We start from the raw sequence: 18,518 nt of genomic DNA on the forward strand, positions 1-18,518 counted from the left end.
TTGGAGAAATAAATAGAGACAGAGGTTATTATGATTTATTAATATGTTATAAGAATAATATATTAAAAGAGAAATCATATTTGTTTAATTAATATTGGTCAATAATTAATTAGGAATTAATTTTGTGATCAAGTGTGATTAATTAAACTAAAGGGGCTGAATTGTAATTATGTGATAGTTGCAAAATAGGGCAATGGTTTTCCTTGTTAAAGGATGGACGAATTCAAGGATAAGGATATCCTTGAAATCGTCCAAGGTCCAAGAGATAAGGGTTTTTCAAGGCTTATCTTGTGGTTGCTTGGTGGGCAAGTAATGGGACAAGGATAAGGACTGAAACCCTAATCCCAACCCTATATAAAGACCCCTAGGCCTTAAGAATTCGTCCACTTGCTTCTAAAAGCTCCCAAAGATGATTTCTTACTCCTCCCTTCTCTCTCTCTATAGCCTCAACAATTGCTTGTGGTGTTTGTGAGCCATTAGAGGCACTACACTTGTGGTGCTTGCTTTCAAGACTAAGGGTTTGAAGATTTAAGTTGTTATTGCAATATAACAAAAAGAGGTATGTGATCTAACCTTCTATGTGATTTTCGAAAATAGCATGCTACATTAGGGTTTTATCCATATGTTCATAATGTTGTGTATCTAATAGTGAAAACATAGATCCAAATTAGGGTTGCATGCACACATAGGATTGTTTGTATAAAACTCATAAGCTCTAACATATCACAATATCAAATAACAGTGCAATAGTTTGGGGTCTACTTACTGGCTCCGGCTGATCGTACACATCGCATCCTCCTTGATTATTTTGTAAACACTTTAAAAGTTGTTTTTAAAATCTTTTCCTTAGTTTGAGACTGGATTCACACGAGTGTTCCTCCAATTCACTCAAACCAAGGATCTGATACCAACTTGTAACACCTATAAAATCATGAAAAATTTAAACTTTTAAAACCAACCCAAAATCATAAATTGTTTATAACAAAGTTTTCAAAATATGTTCCATATTAGAGTTTCGCAAAATCATAAGTCGAAGCACGAAATGTGTACGGTCACACCTTCGCCTTCCCTTGATCGTTTGAAGTACTTGAAACATAACCTAAAACTGTAAGCCCAAAGCTTAGTGATTTCCCCTAAAGTACCAACACAACACATAATCATAATAATAACAACAAAAAACATGCATACAGAACCTTCAGTATGACTGGACCGCCTCATCGGGCCTTCAGCCTATCTGGACCGTTCTCCGGGCCTTCAGCCTGATTGGTATGCCCCTCTGGCCTACAGTCTATCTATGCCACCCTAGGTCTCTTGGCCTTCAACACACAACAAGACTGCCTCAACCCAACACACCATCACATACCAATGTATACAATATCAAACCCTAGCTAACATATACAGACAGTCACATAGATCTAACAGATTACTAATGTATATCAACATACTCAATACCAGAACACAAAGCTAACAGACCACTACATCATACTATTATGTGATAAACCATGATAACCATCTAAAGGGTCGGCCTTGTGGCCTTCGGCCCAAAAGTACAGTGAGGAGAACTCTCCTCGCAAACTGAACATAACTGATAAGGTCCGTCTCCAAATCTTAGCTCTCTAACCGATACCTATTTCCAACAAGTGACCAATTCCATCAAAATCCCAAAATACCCAAAATAACCTCAAGGTCAACTTGGTCAAGCTTGGTCAAAGTCAAAGTCAAATCGTCAAACCCACTAAGTTAACCGAGTCAACTCAACAAGGCTAACCCAATGCGAGTATGCGGGGCATACTCCAGAGGTACGCTTAGCGTATGTGAAGTCTCACAGCCGACTGCCAATCGGGGTGATTGACCCTGTACATGGAACGTACCCTCGCAACCCTCAAACTTCATTAAGTGCTTAATGGCTTAAGCACTTAAGTCCATATTTCAGATCTACGGTCCAAATGAAATATAGATTCATAAAGTTTCCAACTTTATGACTTTACAAGCCCAAAAAGTGCTTAACACAAGGTCTTAATCCATTAAGACTTTCTACAAGATGCATGAAGTAGTTCTAACAATTAGGACCTCATTTTTATGGCGTAGGACCCCTTCTAGGGTCTGAACGGACAGCTCAAAATGACAAGAACAAACCTTACACAAGATGGGACTTATAGGACCAAAAGTAACATAAAAACTCCCAAAATGGGATCAAACAATTAAGTCATCAAAGTATAAACTTTATACCTTCTGGAGCTTCTCAAGAAGGAAAAGATCCCAGATCCACAAGCTTCCTTCTACACCAAGGCTCCTCAATGTATCTTTTTTCCTTCTTCAACACACCAAGAACACACACTTGAGCTCAAAACACACACTCAAAGGGCTAGGTTTTGCAAAAATGTCTCAAATGAAACAGAGGCTGAAGAGGTGAGGGAAAATGAGGCTTAATGTTGCTTAAATACCATCCAAACCCAAACCCTAAAAATTAGGGTTTTCCTCTTGAATCTAGTACGCCCCGCGTACATAGGTGTACACCTAGCATACTAGGGCGCACCCTAGTACGCTCAACGTACACACATGTACGCATGGCATACTCCTCCTTCCTTAATTACGAAATTGTCACTAGGGCTTCAAAGCACAAATTCTTGGACTTAGGGACCAAAACGACATGAGATCAAATTATAGGGATGACTTTAGAAGTACCTGAATACCGGTATGTTACAAATTACTCGCTTATGTGAAATGAAAGATCGAAGAGGTGACTTTAAAATGAAACTTTATTATGGAAGTTGAACTTTATGTCTAATGAAATTATGGTTTTTAGTTTTTTCTTATTGTATATTACACGTTTTTTTTTCGGGATACCCTTTTACTTTGCCATTGGCTCTGCCACTAGAAGAGGATTCCCTAATCATTGAGTTTAGGTGGTTAAATATGGAAGAAACCCTAAAAATCATGGGTTTAGGCTGCAACAGTTGCCATGTCATAGTATCCCACGTCGTGGCGGCCATTAGATGCACGTTTCTTGAAACTGGCATGCCACATCTTGGCATAAGGTTTTTCCCAAAAACCTTACATACTACAAGAAATGAGAGTATTACCGGCGACAAACGTCTCCACTAAAAGTGGCGTTTGTCGCCGCAAATACTTTTAGCAGCGACACATCGTCGCTAAAAGCTCTCCACTGATGCTTTGTCGCCAGTACTCCAAATTTCGTCGCTAATGCGGGATGTAGCCGCTAATAACCATTTGTCGCCAGTAAAGGCGTCGCCGGTATTTGTATTTTTTCTTTTTTTGTATTGCACATTAAAATTGAAAAAAACTGTATAAAAGTATAAAACAACTATGATATTAATTAATCTAATCCTACTGTAATGTCCCAAAAAATAAGACCCGAAAACTTTCATTTTTTTAAATTACTAAAATGGTAAGTCATATCATTTTCACAAAACCAAGGTATTCCAATTTTATCAAAAACACAAGAATTCAAATGGCCCAACAAGCCCTAAGAATCTAAGCCTAAAGGAATGGGCCAAACCGAAGATCCAAAATTGTGAAGACCAACTGACTGAGTACGCAAGGCGTACTTAACAAGTATGCACAACGTACTCACTTTAGGGATTGTATGCTAAGCGTACCTATTTGTTCGCCCAACGTACCCTCGCATTCAGCCATCTTCCCCATTTCAGCTCTTAATCCCTTAAGACTTTACTCCAAAACCTAGACCTGACTTCCTTGAGCTGATTTATCACGTAAAGTTGCCAGCTTTACGTACATGTATGGATTATTGAAGATTTTAAATCTAAAAACTACATAATAGACGACTTAATACATGAATATGACCATAAGCCTCATAAATCTTGCACCTTTATGCATAAGAACCTCATAGCATGCTCAGATCTAAAAGGACAAGCTCCACAACGTCTTAACTCATCAACCAACCCAAAAGGGACCAAAAGCATAAGAAATCAACACATAAAGAGATATAAGAATTCAAAAACTAATGTATGAATTTGATACTTCAAAAGACTTTCAAAATGAGTGATGATTCTGGATCTCTAAGTTTTCCACCAAGCTATGAACCTTCCACCTTCTTCAATCTCTTCAAATATAGCAAAACAAACAACAACTTCTTCTCAAGAGCTCAAAAACACAACAGTGGAGGCTAAAAGGTTGATTTTAGGGTTTAGGAGGCATGGAGGCTAGTAAAGAGGTCAACCTTAGGGACTTAAGGTCTTTATATAGGGTGCAACACACTTAAATTAGGGTTTCTTAAACTCCTCGTACACCAAGTGTAACCCTCGTACACCTAATGTACGAGGCCTCACATTCGTGACCATGACTACTTAGTACGCTCAGCGTACGCTAATGTACGCCCCGCATACTAGGGTTATCCTTAAACCCCAAATTCATCCGAAGGCCAAAACTTCTTCATTAGAAATCTGATTTCGATGATCCTTATATCCATGAAAAGGCGACAAAAAGCTCTACGCTTTTATCAAATCATACATGCCTTAAAATTTCCAGAACAACAATCCAATTTCCATAAAAGCCCGAGTTGATACTTTACCAAAATACCCCTTGGCTCTAAAATCACAATCTGAACACCCGGATCATCTAAATTACATCACCCACACCCAAATGGGAAACGATTCAGGATAGAGCGTTACACCTACATCCTTCCATTCCAAAATATCAATCCAAAATCCATTCAAAATACACATATAATTTAACATAATGCAAAGTATCGAAAATAGTAGTCTAAAATACTTTACAAAAATAAAAAAAATTATAAAAATCCTACAAGTAGCTACTCATCATCATCGCTCTCCTCGTTTCCTCCGGTTTCATTTCGTTGTGGCAACGAACGAAACCAATCTTCAAGTGCGGCACTACATGTCGAATCTTTTAACATTGTTTGAAGTGTGTCCAAGTACTAAGAAAACAACATAGTCTTATAAGTTAAACCAACATTATAACATTCTGTATACAAAATATACATTCCACATACAAGCAAAGTATGAAATGTAGCATTGTACTATAAATAACAATTACTAAACTACAAAATACCATTATAGCATTGTACTTTCATAAACTAACAATTTCCAAATTACACATATTGCATATAACACATTATAACTCTATACTAAACTAACAATTACCAAACTATAAAATACCATTATAGCATTGTACTTTCATAAGCTAACAATTACCTAACTACACATATTGCATATAACACATTATAACATTGTACGATAACTAACAATTACCAAACTACACATATTGCATGTAATACATTATAGCATTGTACTATTTTTTCGTTTTTTCCATTATAGCTTTGTACTTTCATTAACTAACAATTACAAACTACAAAATACAAATATATCAAACTATAACCAAACCAACAATTACCAACATATAAACTATTACCAAACTAATAATCACCAACATTTGAAACTATTACTAAACTAACAATTACCAACATTTGAAACAATTACCAAAATTAAATAGTCTTGTTACCTATGAATATGGTGCTGGTTGTGTCAGTGGTTGTTCTTGATTTTACATCGACACAATCATAGAAGGTTTATGCCCAATGGCTTTGATATGGCCTCGTCGAACACCCAATATTCTTTCAAAACAATTTTGTGTATCCTTTGGTGTCAGACTGCTTGCTTTAGGAAAAGCCTGAGTTTGTTGATTGATCTCATGGAGTAAAGCATTTTGTATTTTCAAAAAATGATAAACATCATAAAAATTAGATTATTAAATATCCCTTGATGATATAAACACTTATATGAAAATACAAATTAAGCACTTATGTATTGTTGCTCGACTACATAACTACTAAATACCCCTTGACGATCAGTTTACCCTTACGAAATGTTTCGATTCGAGTGATGTCCTATTTAACATTAAAAATTAGATCAATTATAATTTAAATAAACAATTAATATATCGTAACTTACTTCTTTGAAACAGGCATTGCTATATGAGCACGATCCCCCTCTGTTTACAACTTGTTGTGCGCGAACTCCTTTATTTTACGCCGAACGCTTTAAAAATTCGGGCGTTTGAAAATGTTTGACTGCTTGCGCCCAATTTTCATGTGACATACCCTCAGGGGGCGGAGGGGGGGTGGCTAATGCCCTTGGGATATCTGTAAGCCCACCAACATTCTAAAAATAAGTATGCACTTTATTTTTCCGGCCTCTATAAACTCTTTGTAAAGTTGCATCAATGCTTCGCAACAACTGAGCACGCTCGGGATCCAACTTAACCTTATCCAAATCAAACTTATTCTACAAATACAAAAAGTTAGTTAAATAAATACCAATCACAACTAAACTTAAAATATTATCTAATTTACCTTTAGATGCACGACTGTGGCATTCCTTAAAGCGGGTAAACATTTCCCAACCAGATACGTTCAAAGGGATGTTCATCCACATATACCTTCCTATCTCACGGGTGAAGCAATTACCATGGTTCCCAAAAGGGGAATATGTGAGCTCCCCGTCGAAATCCAAATCCAGGGGCTTTCCCTTATTTGCTCGTATCAACTTTGATAGCTAGATGCTTTTTTTGATAGACCTCTTCTTTTTTTAGAAAGCTCAACTGAAAAATATAATTAAAAATATTAGTCACGAGATATTATAATAATTGAATAAAAATAGCTAATAAATATATCATAATAAGACTTATCATCCTGTTCGTGTTGTCCACGACCAAAGTCTACTGGAGGTGGTGGATCCCCGACACCATCACCTCCATATCACAGCTTATCACATCCGTCATCATGTAGAAGAGTATCGTCTAAATAAACCCCATATATAGTCTGCAAAATTACAATATGAATAAAAGTTACTCATTGCATATACAAAAATGATACACTTTCTATTATAGCATCCTACTTTGTTTTTTTTTTGTTTTTTTTCATTTTGGCGTTGTAGTTTCCAAATTGCATACAAATACATATACAAAAATAATATTTTCCATTATAACATTGTACTTTCCAAAAAATTCATTGATACATATATACACACATTACATACGTAAATACACATTATACATACAAATACACTTAAACATGCTTTCTAAACATATTTCATATTCATTATAGCATCAAACTTTTTTTTTTCATTTTTTCTATTATTGCATCCACTTTTTTTCATTTTTTTTCCATACATATATTCATTATGGGAGGTGATATTGCCACGGAAAGTTTTGATAGTTCCATTGAAAATATATGAATTGACAATTGTGTCCCTATTTATTTAAAATAAGGCAACCAATTTTAGTTTCTCAAAACGCACATCAGGATAATAATTGCTACCATAAGCTCACATCCTAACACTTGTCGTTATATGTTGGTGTAGAAATCAAAAATGAGAAAGACCATCACCCACCCATTTGAATCCTTCAATGACTTATTGGCCGTGAGGAAGAGTTTCACTAAAATGGAGATGAACCAGAATAACGTCATTACTCTGAAATTCACCTAGCCAAGACAATTGCCATTCTAGAGCCGACTTTTTTTCCATTCGCACCACCCATTATGCCAAGGCCTTGGACCAACAAGGCTCCATTGAATAAATCAACCAAGAAGATTAAGATTTTTGAGTCATTGAATCTTGGTAACTAATCCAATTTCAAGCAATTGGAGATGCTGAAACCATATAAGCTTAGGAATTTTGAAGTGAAGTTGAGGGATGAAGTGCTTGGGAAGCCACTAAGTAGAGCAGACAGAGTAGTGCACATTTCTAGTAATCGGCAAGTCAATCTTTGTAAGAAACAACCTGCAAATTGCATATAATAACGATTACAATTCACTAGTGAAACGAACATGGTTTTATTAACTCACAAATTGGATGGTGTAACCTGTAGGAAGGGATAAATTGGCGGATAATATGTTAGAACTAATACATTACCGCTGGAAGATCTTGTCTATAAAGTCTGATGCCTAGAGTTCCCATTGTCGACATGAGAAACATGTGTCACGTTTTTCAGGTTCTTTGATTCAATCTAAGTAAACCATTTTGGGATTTTCATTTTTCATCACGTGCTAGTACCTAGTGCCTAGTGCTAAATATAAGTTCAAACAACAGGAGAATGGTAAAATTATTCCCAAAACTGGTGGTGTGCTTTATCTTTTCCGTGGTAGACACTATGATCATAATACTCGTCTATAATACCCTGTGATGTCGTGGAAACATGCAACCCCAGATTACCCTAAACTTATAGAGAAGCACCTAAATGTTTGACTAAAGAAGAAGCCGGTGAATTAAGAATAAAAGGGTAAAAACTTCCCCCAATTTGTATACTAGGTAACTTCATTACATATTTGCTCATTATTTCTTGCATCATTATAGATTGTTGATTTATGCTTAATTTTGCACCTTATCATTCAAATTTCTTTATTCTTTTACAACGAAAAATGGAGTTTACCTTAATCTAGTAAAACGTGTGAGACAAGCTTTTGAAGAGTTTGCATTAGTGAAGATTGCAACACCGACGGAAGAAGATGCTCTTGTAGTGCCAAACGAGGAAGAACATGGACGTAGTTTTGGAAACAATTTAATGAGATATTTCTCTTTTCAATTTTATCATCTCAATGTTATTATATTTAAACCAATTGTATGTTTGTCATTTGAATTAAATTTCAGTGGAAAAAATAAAAGCAACCGTGAAAAAGTAAATTTTCAATCGTTCGATTATGTCCAGATCAACGAACATGATTAACCATATTGTTTTGAAATGGATCGTGGTTTTCTACTATTAGCGGTGACACATAGTATTAGCGGTGACACGTAACCCGCAAATTACGTGTTGCTGCTAATGGTGCCGCCGCTATTGCCTTTATTTCTTGTAGTGACATTTAATCCGTCTAAGTCCTCAACTGATCTATTCAGGAGAACGGATGTTATAGACAAATTGTCTTTTTGAAAAATCAACATAATCAAAACAAAAATAACAAATAAATGACTTTTTAAAAGATCATATATAAGTAGAAGGTTATCCCTTGCTTTGTGATGGACATAAGGTCTTATTTGAAAAATGGAAAGAGTAACAGGAAAACTTACTCGAAACAAAAATAAGAGCTTTCTTCCGTCGCGAGGCAATAGATAAACCTTGTGCTTAAAGTTAATTATAACCAATGGATATAAAGTTGCATAACCAATAAACTAAAATAGAAAATGAATATTCTTTATATATAGAAAAAATAACAAATAAATGACTTTTTTTAATATGTACCCATGAACTTCTATATAATTTAGCGCGTTGTGAGAAATATATATAATTTTTTTTTATGAAAAATGAAATGATAATATAAAATTCCATTAGACCATATAAGTTGTATCGTATGTATTGAAAAACTAAAGAAATAATTTTCACTAATTCTCTCTTGTTTTATTTGCTTGAATTGTAGTGATCATGAGTCATGACTTTGGGAAAGATGATCTTAAATAAACTTCATTTTACTCGCACAGTGTGAATATCCCACACACTCACACATCCCATCTACGGAGTTCATTTACCACCAACATTTGAGAAACCTAAACTAAGTACACCAGTAAAAAAACGATAATGATTAATTTATTTATTATATTTTCTTGCGTCAATAAATTAAAACATATAAAAAAGGAATCAAATTTATTTATTGGCACATTCGCCAAGTACAAAAGTAAGAAAAAAAACAGTTAAAAATGAGAAAACACAAATCAATCGTTACACGCTTATAATAAAAAACTATATGAGAAACTTATTTCTTACATGTAATTCCATTTCCTCCACCCGTGCAGTCTAGCATGCCAAAATCCATCACCGTCGAGCCATGTTCATCCTTGATTTCATTTGGAGAGAACACGCAGAGGGCACAATCAGCCGCAAGGAGCGAACTAGTCTTGTACTTATCATCACCACCCACCACAGGCATTGCCACTCCTTGTTTTGCAGGATTTTCAAAATCAGGACGATAAGTTCTACCAAGAATCCCTTCAACTTTAGATGATAAACCAAAGAATCGAAACTGTACTTCCAAGTGAGCAAAGCTATCATTTGTTGGAATCTGATAATTATGTATCTTGCTGTCTTCTTCTGATACGGGAATCACATTAACAGATATCTCAGCATGATCTGGTATGGTGACAGTTACACTATTGCTTGTAGCAGTCCTTTCAACTTGGACATCGCCTTCTGTGGAATTCCACTCGGAGGAATGGCCTTCTGGAATGAACAATTCCTTCCCATCATATGATAACTTTAGGTGATCAACATCATCATCCCATTTTTGGGTCCTTGTCGCTTCAAGAGTGAAATTGTGATGGCCAAACTTCAATCCTAATGCTTGGATCCATGTATAGTCACGAGTTCTACCTTCAGGTCTAAGTCCAATAAAACGTGCGTTGATTTGGAGATCGGAATCAGATATCAAACTAAAATGCTCGTTGCTTTTTCCATGAAAATAGAATACAATTCCATCACCACCAATGAATCGTGGGTCGTAGCATGCAGCTCCAGGTCCATTGCAGTTTGGTTTACGGGCTATCAACATGTACACAAATTAATGATTAATCAGTTGAGCTATACTAGATTTTTTTTAATCAGTTAAACTATATATATGTTCATGCATGTTTGTTTTTTCGATGGTATTTGCTCATTTTGTTCACGTATTTCAGTTATAACATCCCCTAAATGAAAAATATATATTAGAACAATAAAAATGATAAATGTTATAAATCTTGTAATTTTGATGAGGGGGGGTTTCTTTTACTTACATTTACACACGGCCTCGCATTTGGGTGAATAACAATCAAGAAAACATGCTTTGTCTTTAGGGTTCTTTGGTTTAACCTTGGGGCATTCTACTGGGCACTTGATGCGCTTCATGAAACATCTGCTTTTTCGGCTTTTGCACGTTAAAATCTCCTGAACGGGTTTCACAGGCTTTGGAGGTTTAACACGTTTTACCTTATTAGCAGATGCAGCTTCAGTCACCATCGACACCAACATTGCCTGTAAAAATAAAATTATCACTAGGGTCTTAACACCCAACATCGTCATCTTTTAATATATATTTGTAATTGCAAAGGAAGATATGAAATGGCACAAGAGATAGATGATCCCCAAGCTCGTATATATGAGTAGTCTACATAGTGAGTTTGCAACTAACTCTTAAAATAAATATTGAAGTGTTGCAAGTTGTGTTTGGCAAGTTTGGCGTTGAAATTTTCTGAAGTCAATAATGTTATATCACCAAATTTTAATTTCAATAGAAATGTTTGGGTTAAGTTTAGATGTCAAGCAAAAAAAAAATTATTAGAATCATTGATGAACTAATATATCGAATTCATTCTGTTTACTTGGAGTTATAATTGTTAAATGCAAACATAACAAGTGACTTAACTCATTTATATATTATAATACTAGTTGTGAGACTCATATGTTATACGGGTTGGATAAAATAAAAAAAATTAAATATGAAGGTTTAAACAAAAATTTATTTAAATTTAAAATTTAAAATTTAAAATTTGAATTTAAAAGGAAACATATTCAATAGTATATATATTAGTTGTAATATTGTAATTTAATGGTTATTTTCAATTAAGGTAATTATTAATTGAGGTGTAAATATGATGTGTTAATTAAAAAAAACAAACAATAAGAAAATGACACATGGAAAAAACATATATTCAAAAATACTAAAAAATGACATGTGTCCAAGTTAATGAGAGAATGACATGTGGCAAAATTATTTTCATTTATTAGGGAGGACTAGTTTATACTGGTTACAAAATTAATTCAATTTTGATAGCAAAATTTCATAATTATTAATCAATTATTTTAAATAAATTATTAATTAAGAGATATATCAAAATTTTAAAGTTATTTATAACGTCAAATTTAACATATACTTAAAAAAGTAAATGTTTCTATGAAAAGTTTAAAATATATTATTTAAAACCTTAATCTCATTAATTGTGATAGTGATTTGTCTAATATATCTCACTGACACATGACATAATATTAATGTGAAGTTCTATTAGAGTGACACATGGCAAAAAGAGATTAAAACTGTTTTTTTATTATTATAGAGATTTTATTTTAAATTTTTGGGTAAATGTCACAGTAACCCAACCAACTATCAGGTTTTGTTTTAAAATGTCCCTCATCTTTTTTTCTTGCATTGTAGGTGTATAAACTTCATTTTTAAATTTTAAAAGGTCATTATTTTTGAAATCCTTGACTTACTACCGGCTAAATCACAAATCCACCTCATTAAGTAAGTTGTCACATCCCCTTCATCAGTTAAGATGTCGCTCTTTTCCTCCGGTTAAATTGTCGCTCTAGAAGTGCAGTTCCAGAAGTGCAAGAGCCAAAACATCCTTTGTTACCCCCTTACTCCCTCGCTGGTACATTAACCATCATCGATGGTCACCTAGTCAATGCTGATGAAAAGCCCTAATTCACAACCATTTTCTGCCAATGACCACCACCGAAGGCCTTACCATCAGCCTCCAATGTCATCACTCTCTCTCTCTCTCTCGATCTCTTATCATCTCTACCACCTCCCTTGTTCGTGAATGTGAACAGAACACAACGATCTGTCATAGACAATCCCAAAATAAATCAAACTTTTCGCAACCACCTGTGTATCCCATCTGTAGGCCCCAAAAGAAATTGGAAATCGAAATACATGGGTTTAGGTGGTCTTTTCCTCTTCGAGTCAAGAACAGGGCTAGTTCTTGTTGTTGTGTGTGTCTCTCACCCCTTCTTCAATTGATGGTAAGGAATTAAGAACACGGACATCTGGAACAAAAACAATTCTAGGTTTGGGCAAAACAATTCTAGATGGTTTCCAAGCAAGATTATCAACGAACAAAAACAAAAACAAGTTAAATATGCACTTGTATTCATTTTCTATGCATGTTAACTATTTTACCCCTTCCACGAACAAGCGCCAAGTCGATGTAGGTTTTGATTTTTAATTTTAGTTGGTGACACTACACTTTTGTTCATCTTCCTCCCAACTCCCACAACAATCACATGTAGCTCAAACTCACGCCCTCCAACTTGTAGAACCATTGAACTTGAAATGAAGAAGAGATTCAAACCAAGGAAATCGGAATGAAGAAGAAACCGAATAAACATCCTTGTTGGGTTGTTGTGCTGCTTCATTGACTTGTATATCCATGTAAATTGAAATGAAGAATAAATTCTAGCTAAAGATACCGATCAGATAGTGAAACCTGATCAGAAAGGTCTATGATTGAGAATAGGGAAGGTGGGTGTTCTTGAAGATGAACATAAGTTTGTGGTGGGTGAGGACATGAGTGACAGAATGAGGTGTATTTTAATTTAATTTTTCTTTTTAGTGAAAAAACCCATAACATGAAGGAAACCGGAAATTACAAGTCAAGGTCCTTTTTAGTAGGTGAAAATTGACTTTGTGCCTCTAAACTATATATATATATATATATATATATATATATATATATATATATATATATATATATATATATATATATATATATATACCCGATAGTTGGTTGGGTTATAGTGACATTTACCCTAAATTTTTTTATTTCAAAATTATTCTATTATTTTTAATTAAGATATTATATTTTCAAATTTTAACTGAAATGTAGCTAGCATTATTAATATTGTTATAAATAGATAAATTTTTAAAAATGCAATTTTGTAAGACGAAGAAAGAAAAAAAATTATGTTGCTATTCATATGCAATTGATAAAATATATATGTAATTAAATATATAAGACATAGAGTGATTTTTGCAATTGATAAAATATATATATAATTAAATATATAAGACATAGAGTGATTTTTGTCGGTTATATACTTGGTTCATGTTGATTAAAAATCACAAATTAAGATGCTTTTGTTGAAAATTGGGGAAATGACACAAATGTCCTGCAAATTTTCTAAGGTTGACCTTTTAAGTCTCTAAATAATTTCGTATCTTTATAGTGACATAAGGTTAGAAGCAACCTGTTTTTTTTAGTCCCTCTAACCTATTATAGCAGGATTCAGTGGACACATCAGCTCTTTTCTATTTAAAAGTCAAAATCACATTTTGACTTTCTCAATATCCTCCCTTGAATACTTGTCGAGCAGCTAATATCTCCCCAATTTTCACGCTAACCGACACTCGATTCTCTCTCTCTCTCTCTCTCTCTCTCTCTCTCTCTATATATATATATATATATATATATATATATATATATATATATATATATATATATATATCCGATGCTTAATAATATTTGATCGATTAGATTAGTTTTAATCCAAGCTCGCCGACTTTAATTTTTAGCAAAAATCACAAGTTTTTATTAACACTGTGTATAGATTTTGCATCATAATTGCAATCAATTCTGTATTATCAAATTAAATTATGCTCTGTTATTTCTATTAGGGTTTTTCAGTTTCAAGGAAAATGTCGAGGAAGGAAGAGAAATGAGGTGATTGCGGTGAAGATGGCGATGAGTGTAAAGATCTAATAGTGACTCCTAACCGTTTAATTTCCGAAGACTTTTTTGTTTTGAAGTCTAAAAAATTAGATGATCGTGAGGAAGATAGCGGAAAAGGTAACGATGGAAGTAGTCCAGAGGATAGAGATAGAGTTCGGAGTAGAATAGTCAGTATTGTAGAATGAAGGGCTGTAATGCGTGGTAATTCGGATTCCAATGCTTCGAGTAACAAAGTTTCGGTTTCTTCCTTACGTGATATTGCTTGGCTTCCAATTCTTACAATACCTTGTGGTATTAGTCCCACTTCATTGCTTGGTTGTCCAGTTTTGCTCCTTAATTCTCAGGTAATGTAATGAAATTCTCCATTTTAACTTGATTAAATCATGATTTTGATGTTTACTATTGTGTGATTTTCATATTCATAGGCAACGTCTAGTACTAGATCCCTTCATTATCATTTGTCTATGAATCAAGAAATTTTAGGCATGAAATCATATACAAAGGTTTGATGTGCAACCATTGTCGTCTAATGGAAATCGATATTGAGAAAGCCAAAATGTGATTTTGACTTTTAAATGGAAAAGAGCTGATGTGTCCACTGAAACCTGCTCTAATAGGTTAGAGGGATTGAAAAGGTTGCTTCTAACCTTATGTCCCTATAAAGACAAGAAGTTAGTTTAGGGACTTAAAATGTCAACCCTAGAAAGTTCACAGGCATTTGTGTCATTTCCCCGTTGAAAATTTATGGATATAATACACTTACGCCTAGTTCCTGAGTTTAACAAAAGAAAAGAAAATAAGAGAAAAGAAAGTCAGGAAAGAAAAGAAGAGAAAGGAAAGGAAAACAAAATTTTCTTTTGTGTTCTCAACTTAGAGAGAAGTGGAAGGAAAATTAATCATTTTGTTCTTTCTTTCCAAATCCTCTCAAATCGAAAGGAAAGTTATGAGGGAAAGTGATCATTCCATTTCCCTCTACTTCCTTCCATTTCCTTCCTTTAATAAAACTCAGGAACAACAATTTCTTTTAGATTCTTCTCATTTCCATCCATTTCATTTCCTTTCTCTCATTAAGTTGAACTCAGGAACAGGGTGTTAAGGTTGGAGGTAGTGGTAGCACTCCTAGCACATTGACGCGTAAGTTTTTTTATTGACACATAGATTTTTTTATTGTAACCTAAGCTTAGCATCTTACATTGAAAATAGTAGGGAGTGGTATTGTGATTTTAAATAGGTTTTATTTAGAAAAAGAAAAAAGAAAAAAAAGAAAGGAAAAAGAAGCAAACAATAGTTTTTGTGGTAAAAAAAGTGAGCATCTAATCAAAGCAAAGCTTCCCCTCTCTCTCTCTCTCTCTCTCTCTCTAAGATGGTAGCGACTTACTCTTAGCGAGCCCCCTAAAGAGAGTTGGGGGCCGTATGTAACGACTCCAACGACCTCCTAGCGAGGCTTCCTAGTGATCCACTCCCTGCGGTCTAAGTAATCTAAACATGCATCGAAAAAAACATTTTAATATTTAGTTCCCAAAAATAGACCCGTTCTAATCAAACATGTAAACAAAATTGCCAACAATGGGGATTAAACAATGAAAAACTAAATATCCTTCTAGCCTTTGTTCCTATTTATTTTTCAACTCCTATAAAATAATGACATGTGGAATCCACTAATACTCTCTTTTAATCTATTTTCTTGATTTTGACACTTATCTTAAACTAGTGAGTAGGAAAATTAGTAGGAACAAAAGATATGATGATATTTGATTTCTCTTAAGCAATTTTACATTTAGGTTATAATGGAGATCCATTCGAGTAGAAATATTAATTTCAAATCTAGTCTTCTATATTGGTATCAACAAGGCAAACCTTCCTTTTCTCCTTGTAACGAACACACACTACAGGAGGGATAAAGGGGGCGATTTTGCAGGTATGTGTGAGGAAGATTAGAGTTTCAAGTGAATTGCTACCATAGTTAATTAATTCTTTTTCTTAAATACTCACACCAATGGGTGGATCTTTTTTCAAAAAACTTGAAACATTAAGATATTAAGCACAAACAAATTAATTAATTACATTAGTAAATTACATTGATTTAATAAGTCATTTTATTTATTTATTAACAAGAAAGTTCTATTTTGGTTTTAATGTAATAAATAATAGACAAATAATTAATTATTTAGGGTATCTTTGATGTTAGTCTGACACGGTCTAGTCAAAACTTTTATCTGACATGGTTCGGGTCAGCTAGCTCAGCTTATTTTATAAGGTTTGTTTGCACATCAGATTCGGTCCATATCCTCTGATTTGTTCCTCAAAGAAAAGCTACCAACTCGGTCCTTTACACCATTTTCACGTATTTGACCTTCGCTTCTCCTTTCCCCTGGATGCAACTTATTCCTTCTGATTCTCCATCAATACACACATAGCTTCTCCTTCCACCACAACCGGTTCTCATCATCTTCAATCGATTCATGAAATCAATTTCGAAATCGAGCCATAAAATAGATTTTGAAAGCAAGTACTAAGCGGCCTATTCACGTAATATTCATGTTTGTAGAAGTCAATGCATTTTATTCGCTTGTTATTTCCAAACGAAACCTATGATGTATGGTTCGGGAATTAAATTCCATGCCAATTGTGAAAATATCTTTAATTTTATGTTCTTGTTAAGATTTGTTACAATGAAGTGATTATGATCTTGTTATTTTATTTATTCTTTAAAGTGGGTGCTAAGCGACCCTACTCGTGTATTAATATTAGTTGTGGTTTCTAAAAAGATGTTATTTTACTCTCCATGTCACAATTAGACTCTAACACTAAATTTTGGAAAAGATTAAAATCGTTTATTGTTGTAGTAAGAGTAGTTGTTTGCTAAAGAAAAGAATACATGGAAATTATCAACCAAAGAGATACAGATATAGAGATTAAATTCATTCCATTCCATTTGTTAGAAAGGTTTAATCTCTATGAGAATGATCAGTTGGATTTCGTCAACATCCAGATCATCTTTCATTTTGATGCATGTTTTAGTTCTTAGAATGTTTAGTTGCTAAGCTTCATTAGTCTTCTGTTTTTTGATTGATTCAATTCATTATTCCCAGTTTTTTTATTTGCTTACGGATATTCATCGGTACATACATGGATTTGGATTATAGTCAAGACTTGTTTCTGCTATATTATTTTGTTTGTTGCTTAGCTTTTTAAACTATTTATTTGACTTGATTCAATTCATTTTCATGAATTCTTTTAAGATTACAAAATTAAGTTACCTAAAGGATGTGAGACTGATATGTTGATCATGTATGAATATATTGTAAGAAATGGCAATGTAATCTACAATTGATAGTAATATATACAAGACACAACATAAGGATATTTTGGTTACTTTTCATCATTCACCACAGTCAGTTAGAGATATAATCATACAATATTGTTTTAGTCAGATGCGGACTTAGTCAGAAGTTCTACCTTAGACAACACTAACTTAGTTATCAACTATCAAATGACCCATTAGTTGTTCTTATTCGTAAAGAATAAATCTATTACTTTTAAAATAATCTATCTATCTCTTCTAATAAATGAATCTTATATGTATCACATGTCTATTTTTATACCTCCTTTTTACTTGCGGCATCTTCTCTTAAACTCTATACTCTACTTCCTGCCTCCTTCCTCATCATAATCCTTCCTGAAAATTAGGATTTTCAATTAGAAAGTATTGTGTTATCACAATAAATTAGTAAATAAATATTTAGCAAATAAGGGTTGAATATCAAGAATTTAAACTGTAAATTATTCTATAATCTACCACAATTGCAAAAAATTAGGATTTTCAATGTTGGATATTTCATTTCCCTTTTATAACAGCCCGGATTCCCAGGTATTATTTATTTAATTATTTTGGTATTTGGTGAGGGGACTCGGTGAGTTGGAGCCTAGACTCGCCGAGTATGATCGCGGATTTGGACGCGGGTTCGCGTCCGGACTCGGCGAGTCCACGCTGTTTAATGAAACCCTAATTTCTCGGGTTTGAGGCGTATTTAAAGGGCCTTA

The 18,518-nt window shown here is 33.9% G+C and overlaps 1 protein-coding gene across 1 annotated transcript; it reads right to left on the reverse strand.

Moving 5' to 3' along the window:
• Positions 1-9,589: 9,589 nt before the first annotated feature.
• On the reverse strand, positions 9,590-11,081 carry LOC145100246 (uncharacterized). Its single transcript, XM_079037593.1, has 2 exons — positions 10,761-11,081; positions 9,590-10,527 (listed from the first exon to the last, which is right to left on the reverse strand). Exons 1-2 carry the CDS (start codon positions 11,044-11,046, stop codon positions 9,746-9,748), a joined length of 1,068 nt encoding a protein of 355 aa, XP_078893719.1. The 5' UTR covers positions 11,047-11,081; the 3' UTR covers positions 9,590-9,745.
• Between the last annotated feature and the right edge of the window lie 7,437 nt (positions 11,082-18,518).

The sequence above is a fragment of the Lactuca serriola genome, chromosome 4, assembly GCF_051521515.1.
Source record: "Lactuca serriola cultivar US96UC23 chromosome 4, Lser_US96UC23_V15, whole genome shotgun sequence".
Classification (NCBI taxonomy): domain Eukaryota; kingdom Viridiplantae; phylum Streptophyta; class Magnoliopsida; order Asterales; family Asteraceae; genus Lactuca; species Lactuca serriola.

Excerpts from the sequence above, each read along its gene's own strand:
- LOC145100246 (XM_079037593.1), bottom strand. The coding sequence starts at position 11,046 with ATGACGATGTTGGGTGTTAAGACCCTAGTGATAATTTTATTTTTACAG. Across the intron at positions 10,528-10,760 it reads ATGCGAGGCCGTGTGTAAAT|CCCGTAAACCAAACTGCAAT; the intron begins GTAAGTAAAAGA and ends ACATGTTGATAG.